The sequence below is a fragment of the Mirounga angustirostris genome, unplaced genomic scaffold (genome assembly GCF_029215605.1).
Source record: "Mirounga angustirostris isolate CCGP_5_RB_7025 unplaced genomic scaffold, mMirAng1.0.hap1 SCAF_14, whole genome shotgun sequence".
Lineage (NCBI taxonomy): Eukaryota > Metazoa > Chordata > Mammalia > Carnivora > Phocidae > Mirounga > Mirounga angustirostris.
In genome coordinates, this window is record NW_026991722.1 from 50,897,299 (window position 1) to 50,906,712 (window position 9,414).

At 35.2% G+C, this 9,414-nt stretch overlaps 1 protein-coding gene across 1 annotated transcript; it reads left to right on the plus strand.

The window, feature by feature from the left end:
- The first annotated feature begins 7,673 nt into the window (after positions 1–7,673).
- LOC123852367 (ubiquitin-conjugating enzyme E2 N-like) lies at positions 7,674–8,086 on the plus strand. Its single transcript, XM_045886399.2, has one exon. It carries the CDS (start codon positions 7,706–7,708, stop codon positions 8,084–8,086), a length of 381 nt encoding a protein of 126 aa, XP_045742355.1. The 5' UTR covers positions 7,674–7,705.
- The last annotated feature ends 1,328 nt before the right edge of the window (positions 8,087–9,414 follow it).

The window sequence follows — 9,414 nt, forward strand, 5'->3', positions numbered from 1 at the left end:
GATGCCCATTTCATAAGTGAAGAAACAGGTTTAGTACATTTAAATAACTTAGCTAGGTATACCAACGCAAACTGTAGAGTCAGCATTCAGAATCATTTCTTTTACTTTACTTTAACTACCTTACATGACTATTATTTTCTCTCAGAATACAAAAATAATGGAGAATAAATCAAATCAAAGCAAAATGGACAATGTGTTTCTAGAATGGAAAGAAATGGAAACACTTTTTATTCACAGGTGATATGACTGTGTAGAAAATCCAAGGAAAGCTACTCCAAAAATATGCTAATATTAATGAGTTTAGCAAGAGAGCAACATACAAGCTCAACATCCAGAAATCAATTGTATTTCTATATATCAAATAATCATATATAAAAATTCTAAAGTACTATTCAAAATATTATCAAACATGGAATATGTATGGCTGAGTCTGACAAAAGATATTAAAGGCCTGCATACTGAAAAATATAAAGCACTACTGAGAGAAAGTACATATCTAAGTAAATGAAGAGGTATACCATCTATAGATTGGAAGACTCAATATTGTTGAGATGTAAATTCTTCCCAAATTGATGTAAAGATTTAACACAGCTCCAGTCAAATCCCAGAAGGAATTTTTGTGAGACTAGACAAACTAATTGAAAATTAATGTGGAAATGCAAACTACTTAGATTAGCCAAAATAAGTTTGTAAAAGGAAGACTAGAGTTGGAGAACTACTACTATTTAATGTCAAGACACTATAAAGCTATTGTAATCAGGACATTTTCAGTATTGCCAAAGCTAGATAAATAGATAAAAGGAACAGAATGGAAGTCCAGCAATAGACACGCACATATATGGACAACCAGTTTTTGAAAAGGTGCAAAGTCAATTCAGTGGAGAAACAGTGTTCATCAAATAGTGCTCAAACAGTTGGCTAACCATATGCAAAAAACCCAAACCAAAACAAAAACAAACATTGATCCATAACCTACACCATATGTTATAATTAACTCAAAATGAATTATTGGCCTAAATATAAAACTTAAAACTATAAAACTTGTAGAAAAAAAAGATAGGAAAACTTTTGTGACTTTGGGTTAGCAAAGAATGCTCAGATATGGCAAGAAAACATACATATTAGGAAAAGGTAAATTGGATTTCATTAAAAATTAAAACTTTCTGCCCTTCAAAAGATACTTTTAAGAGAATGAAAAGATAAGCCACAGCTGGTAGAAAATATTTGTAAAGCATATAAAGGACTTGTATTCATAATCTCTGAACAACCCTCAAAACTTAATAAGAAGAAATCATGCAAACTAATAAAAAAAAACTGGATAAAATATTTGAAAAAACACTTTAGTAACCATCAGTAGTTGCCTGGGGATGGAATGGAAATTACACGTAGGCAAGAAGAAACTTTTGGAGGTGATGAATATGATTATTAGTAATCATAGTGATGATTTAAAGAGGATATACATATATAAAAAGTTATCAAATTATACATTTTAATATATGTAGTTTATTATATATAAATTAAATCTTAATAAAACTATTGAAAAAAGAAAATATTTAAATCTATATTTTGAGGGTTCAGCCAAAAGAAAAAAAATGTAATAACTCTAGAATTTTTATTCTAAGCAAATATTTGAATATTTTCTTCATGTAATATTACTTATTTTTTATGTCTTGGAATGAATGGGATCTAGTTCCTGACTTTAAACTATAAGGAGAATTATTATAGCTCTTTTCAGAGAAAGATTACTATATTTTTAGTTCAAAATTACCTTCAGGGAACCAGGAGCCAACCTATCCTAATGACACCTTACACACTGATAGAGAAGCTGATCTGATAGACATCAAAAACAGGAGGTAACTTGTTGGATGAAGATTGCTAGTAGTATGATATACTTGGGGAAGAAAATAACCCTTCAGCTTCAGTAGTTGCTCGTGTAATTGAGCTCGCCTGTGGGAAGAATAGAAGTAGTTTGGGTAGTTAACATTGATTTATAGATCTCCTCTCTTCCCTTCTTTATGCATAAAGACAAGTTTCTCTCTACCACAAAAAAAAAAAAAAAGGAAAAGAAAAAGAAAAAGAAAAATTAAACTGAGAAGTTATTTCAGGAGCTGGAGTAAATTAAGTAGAATATATTTTCCATTGGTTCCTTATATAAGGTAAAGAAGAAATATTTGCAGCATATAATGGACAGCAATTTTTAGTATTAATACTGCATGAAGAACTAATGAAAGTCAACCCAAAAAAAGATGAACAACCAAACAAGAAAATGATAAAAAATATATACATTATATGATGTAGATGAAAGAAGAAATATAAGTAGCCAATAAATATGTAAGGAAGTTCTGTAAGCTCAGGGGTATACCAATAAAACAATATTCTTTTCTCCTATCAGTTTGGCAAAAGTTGAACACACGCACACACACACAAACAGACACACGCACACAAGTGCACACACACATTACATTACTGACAACTGCAACAATTCTCTTACTGCTACTATCCATCTGTGCTTTTTAGTTCTGTTGCACAGGTGTCTTTCTTGGAATTCTCATTGCCATTGTCATGGGTTAGAGCCACTGTATCCTGAATCATTTTTTACTAGAATTTGGGGAGAGTTCAATCACGAGGAAACCATGTATCAAGGCTGAAATCTAGCCTCAAAGTCTCCCTCATTCAGAAAGAATCTTTTCTATTTTTTAACAGAGGAGAGCTGCCAGAAAATATATAACTATAGTGAAGTCTCACTCTTTATTGCAAGCATTTCTTTGCCAGATTTTGGAAAAAGTCGTAAGTGCTCATTGTCCTCTATGAAAGAAGATAAAGACAAGAATGGGATTTTGGCATGAGTCAAAAATAGCATTAAGCATCTTGATTGGTGTTGTATCTTACCATTGCTGACATGATGAATTCTAAACACAATTTGTGGCTCATGTGGTAATAATATATATACATATTATATTATATATATTGTATATAATGTATATTATATATATAACAAATGAAAATGTAATGTGTCTTTAGTTAAAACAATGGAAGTTGAGATGTCTGAAAGAAAGCATAAGATTATCAAATGCTGTTTCTCATTAACCTGGAGAGTAAATGTATAAAGGAAGAAGCAAATAATTTTTTTAAATAGCTCAAAAAATCTTTTTATTGCCTTGTATTTCTGATAATTTCCAAGACATTGTGCACTTGAGATTCAATGCAAATGTTATTTTCAGTTAAAAATTAGTCTCTATCACATACTAGTTCTTTCTCATTAACTTGCCATCCTGTAGACAACCAGTCCCTAGTTATTTTTGTGCTGTTCATTGTGCACTAGACTACAATTTATAACTCACATTTTGATTACTTATTACACATTTCTGCTTACTTGAGTTTTTACCAGCTTCAAACTACTTTTTGTAAGTGAAAATTAAGTTGAAAACTCCAGTTATAAAATTAAAACTTAAGTTCCACATTTTTTCACGAATTATTTTAAATAGTTTAAAATGTATTTTTGTGAATCTGTTAGGAAAGTTAAAATAATTTATTGCTACATGCAAAGGTTACTAACACTGAAGTCCACAGAGCTTCATCCATTTCCCATTAGTACACAAAGAGTGTTAAAGCTCTGAAAATTATGGACACACGCCAACATTAAGTTTGGGAAAGATTGGCTTGGGAGAGAAAAGCAAATAAGAAGAATAGGAATATTCCAGAGTTAAAATTTGAAATGGCCACTTCCCTGTTTGCATTGTCTTTACAAATATTCCAAACAGTTACAGACTTTTCTTAAGAATGCAATGAATGTTATCATGAAAAATTGTGAATAACTGTTAGTTCATTAATAGAGTGGTAAAGGGATGCTTTCAAATGATCAATAAAAGGGTGTTGAAGAGTTTTCAAGAATAGAGACCTTCAAATATTGGCTTTGGAATCCAGACCAGGATGGTGACATCATGGATACTAGGAAGTTACAAAAAATAAAGAGTTCTCAGACTTATTATAAAACATTTTAATTAAGGAAGTCTCAGTGGGCCCCATGGATCTATAATTTAAAAATGTATCCAGGTTACTCTGATCTTTAGAATACTAACCTTGAGAGATGTTAAAACTTTTTTAAAACCATATGGTTGTGCAGATACTTTGCATAATTTTTTCTTAACTTATTTCACCATAAACTTCCTTCTCCAAGCATCTTAAACAATTGTTATTTTATGGGGCGCCTGGGTGGCTCAGTCGTTAAGCGTCTGCTTTCGGCTCAGGTCATGATCCCCGGGTCCTGGGATCAAGTCCTGTATCGGGCTCCCTGCTTGGCGGGAAGCCGGCTTCTCCCTCTCCCACTCTCCCTGCTTGTGTTCCCTCTCTCGCTGTCTCTCTCTCTCTGTTAAAAAATAAACAAAAAATCTTAAAAAAAAAAAAGAATTGTTATTTTATGGATACATTTTGAGAAATGCTTTTCATGGAATTAAAACCATTTGCTGTGGCTATGGAGATTTGGTGGAAAATTGGGTAGTTATAAACAGGTTTTTTTTTTTTTAATTTTATTATGTTATGTTAGTCACCATACAATACATCATTAGTTTTTGATGTAGTGATCCACGATCCATTGTTTTCATATAACACCCAGTGCTCCATGCAGTACGTGCCCTCCTTAATACCCATCACCAGGCTAACCAATCCCCCCTCCCCCCTCCCCTCTAAAACTCTGTTTGTTTCTCAGGTCCATAGTCTCTCATGGTTCATCTCTCCCTCCAATCCCCCCCCCATTTTTCCCTTCCTTCTCCTAATGTCCTCCATGTTATTCCTTATGTTCCACAAATAAGTGAAACCATATGATAATTGACTTTCTCTGCTTGACTTATTTCACTTAGCATAATCTCTTCCAGTCCCATCCATGTTGATGTAAAAGTTGGGTATTCATCTTTTCTGATGGCTGAGTAATATTCCATTGTATATATGGACCACATCTTTATCCATTCTTCTGTTGAAAGGCATCTTGGCTCTTTCCACAGTTTGGCTATTGTGGACATTGCTGCTATGAACATTGGGGTGCATATGGCCCTTCTTTTCACTACATCTGTGTCTTTGGGATAAATACCCAGTAGTGCAATTGCTGGGTCATAGGGTAGCTCTATTTTTAAATTTTTGAGGAACCTCCACACTGTTTTCCAAAGTGGCTGTACCAACTTGCATTCCCACCAACAGTGTAAGAGGGTTCCCCTTTCTCCACAACCTCGCCAACATTTGTTGTTTCTTGCCCTGTCCATTTTTGCCATTCTAACTGGTGTAAGGTGGTATCTCAATGTGGTTTTGATTTGGATTTCCCTGATGGCTAATGATGATGAACAGTTTTTCATGTGTCTGTTAGCCATTTGTATGTCTTCTTCAGCGAAGTGTCTTTTCATATCTTCTGCCCACTTTTTGACTTGATTATTTGTTTTTTGGGTGTTGAGTTTGAGAAGTTCCTTATAGATTTTGGATACCAGCCCTTTATCTGTAGTGTCATTTGCAAATATCTTCTCCCATTCTGTGGGTTGCCTCTTTGTTTTGTTGACTGTTTCCTTTGTTGTGCAGAAGCTTTTTATCTTGATGAAGTCCCAAAAGTTCATTTTTGCTTTTGTTTCACTAGCTTTTGGAGATGTATCTTGAAAGAAGTTGCTGTGGCCGATGTCAAAGAGGTTACTGCCTATGTTCTCCTCTAGGATTTTGATGGATTCCTGTCTCACATTGAGGTCTTTCATCCACTTTGAGTTTATCTTTGTGAATGGTGTTAGAGAATGGTCGAGTTTCATTCTTCTGCATGTGGCTGTCCAATTTTCCCAGCACCATTTATTGAAGAGACTCTCTTTTCCATTGCATGTTTTTTCCTGCTTTGTCAAAGATTAGTTGACCATACAGTTGAGGGTCCATATCTGCGTTCTCTATTCTGTTCCATTGGTCTTTTATGTCTGTTTTTGTGCCAGTACCATGCTGTCTTGGTGATCACAGCTTTGTAATATAGCTTGAAATTGGGCAACGTGATGCCCCCAGCCTTGTTTTTCTTTTTCAACATTTCCTTGGCGATTTGAGGTCTTTTCTGATTCCATACAAATTTTAGGATTGTTTGTTCCAGCACTTTGAAAAATGTCATTGGGATTTTGATTGGGATGGCATTGAAGGTATAGATTGCTCTGGGTAGCATAGACATTTTAACAATGTTTATTCTTCCGATCCATGAGCATGGAATATTTTCCATCTTTTTGTGTCTTCTTCAATTTCTTTCATGAGTATTTTGTCAGTCCTAGAGTATAGATCCTTTACCTCTTTGGTTAGGTTTATTCCAAGGTATCTTATGGTTTTTGGTGCTATTGTAAATGGAATCGTTTCTCTAATAAACAGGTTTAAATATAATAGAGATTTGGGAGTGCATGTATGGATACTATTCTCAACATAGTCTAAGGAAAAGAGACCCAGGCAGAACATGAGCAATTAGAGAGAATGTGAAATCAAATAAAGACCAGAATGTGATGTTGTCTGTGAGGCTGACAAAATTACAATCTGGGCTTAAAACTAGAATTGGTCATCCCTTCTTAGAAGCAATCTCAAGAGACAATCAATTGAAAGATCCCTCACCTTTGTTAATAGGCTCTGTTGGGATGAGTGGGAATCTGTCCCTGTCTCCAGGGGCAATTGAATCCCAAGTGCAAAGAACAGTATTGTCAAAGCACTGTTGGTATCAAAAAGGAAGGAGCGTCAGTCATTGCCACTTTGTTTGTTTACAAAGTGCTTCAACTAAGACCCAATGTCCAATAACATAAAAATTGCTAAAACTTTTGTGAAGATAATATTACCATGAGGAAGTAAGGAGAGGACATTGTAGAGCTACATGCTAGAAATAGAGTAGTGGTCAAGTTGTTCCAGGAGCTTTCTGAATGAGATGGTCCTTGTTTTCCCTTCCTTTTTCTTTCCTTTGCTTTATTCCTCCTCTCCTCTTCTCTCTTGTCCCTTATTTTCTTTCCCTTTTTACCCCTTTTAGGTCTTCCTTATGTGCCAGGAATATCTCTGGAGTGACCAGGAGAAAATCCATAGGTTGCTCCCTAAAGGAAAGAATTCCTTGACAATGTCTAACTCCTTCTGCTGTGATTGTTTATTCTCTAAACACTGCTGACCTGACATTTGTTCTTCCAGCTGAGACTTCCACTATGCACACTTCCTCTGCATTTTCACAATATCTGCTGAAACCTCTGTCTTTCTATTTACAAATCTGAATTATGATTACAGTATACAAGTGTCCCACTAAGTAGATTTTTAATGCCTTTAAAACAGGGATTACATTCCTTCATATTGTATACTCAATAGTGTTCGGTACATTATATGTACCTGGAAATTATAATCGATCTGAACCTGGATAAATAAAATAACTAAAAGAGAGAATTTTATGAAAACAGTTCATCCAGATTCTTAGACCAGTAATATTTGCCCACAATCAGTTGTCAATCACTTAGTGCATGCCTGATAATGGTTTACTGGGTGGATATACCAGTGTTTCTTAGAGTCTCAGGCTACTGAATAAGGAGATGACCTCCTAGAGTTTTAGCAGCCTTAAGAGTAACCTAATTCAGGTCAAAAGTAAATTCCACAGAACAAGACTGGTTGAAAAGCGAGATGGCTTTATATATATATAGTTTAAAACCATGAATTAGGGAGTCGAGACCAGAGGCCAAACTCGGGATCTGACAAGATGGCTGGGCTGCCCCACAGGATTATCAAGGAAACCCAGCGTTTGCTGACAGAACCAGTTCCTGGCATTAAAGCAGAACCAGATGAGAACAACACCCGTTATTTTCATGTGGTCATTGCTGGCCCCCAGGATTCTCCCTTTGAGGGAGGGACTTTTAAGCTTGAACTATTCCTACCAGAAGAATACCCGATGGCAGCCCCTAAAGTATATTTCATGACCAAAATTTATCATCCTAATGTAGACAAGTTGGGAAGAATATGTTTAGATATTTTGAAAGATAAGTGGTCCCCAGCACTGCAGATCCGCACAGTTCTGCTATCGATCCAGGCTTTGTTAAGTGCTCCCAATCCAGATGATACAGTAGCAAATGATGACGAATGAAGCCCAAGCCATAGAAACAGCTAGAGCATGGACTAGGTTATATGCCATGAATAATATTTAAAATCGATCTGATCATCAAGTGTGCATCACTTTTCCTGTTCTGCCAAGACCTCTTCCTTTTTTGTTTGCATTTAATGGACACCGTCTTAGAAACATTACAGAATAAAAGCCCAGACATCTTCAGTCCTTTGGTGATTAAATGCACATTAGCAAATCTATGTCTTGTCCTGATTCACTGTCGTAAAGCATGAGCAGAGGCTAGAAGTACCATCTGGATTGTTGTGAAACATTTAAAAGCAGTGGCCCTTCTCTGCTTTTATTCATTTCCCCCATCATGGTTTGAGTATAAAGCACTGTGAATGAAGGTAGTTGTCAGGGTTAGCTGCAAGGGTGTGGGTGTTTTTCTTTATTACATTTTTTGAGGGAGAGAGGTAGTTTTATTTTAATTTTATGGGCTCCTTTCCCCCTTTTTATGGTGATCTAATTGCATTGGTTAAAAGCAGCTAACCAGTTCTTTAGAATACGCTCTCTAGCCAAGTCTAAATTTATGTAGATGCTGTAGATGGACAAGCTTGATTGTTTGAACCAAAATGGGAACATTAAACAAACATCACAGCCCTCACTAATAACATTGTGACTTTGCTGTCAAGCGTAGAATCCTTCCTTCAAGAAAAAGCTTGTGACCATTTTGTATGGCTTGTCCGGAAACTTCTGTAAATCTTATGTTTTAGTAAAATATTTTTTGTTATCCTAAAATAAATAAATAAATAAATAAATAAATAAATAAATAAATAAACCACGAATTATTCTACTCCGGGTTATTTAAATCCTCATTTGAGTGTATCTGCCTCTACCTTAGGACCTCGTAACTAAACAAGATGTGGCCTAACCAGAAATCTAGAGGAAATCAACTGAGTCAATTTAATGCAATAAATATTTATTGGTTATCTATTATGTACAAGGAATATAGGTGAATGATTGAAAGACTAAGAATAAGGGAAAAGATAAAGAAACCTGGGTCACTTTACATGAAGCCAAATCGACCTCAGGGTTTGGGAACTGAGGTAACAGATTTCAGGTCCCTGACAAAATGTCATTTGTAAAACAAAACATGCACATTTCCACCAAGACAAATAAAAAGGATATAAACACAATGAGCATTTTTAGCAGGAAGGGTTTTAGCTTAGAATCAACCTTCCAAGAGTGCTTTACCAAATAGGGCTAGGATGGCTATTTCTTGGGAGATGCTTTTAAGGTTAAGGTAACTTCTTAGTTTCAATTTTTTTAATAAGTAAAAAGGCAAGATCCCTAGAGCTCCCTTCTGGCTA

Excerpts from the sequence above, each read along its gene's own strand:
- LOC123852367 (XM_045886399.2), top strand. The coding sequence starts at position 7,706 with ATGGCTGGGCTGCCCCACAGGATTATCAAGGAAACCCAGCGTTTGCTG.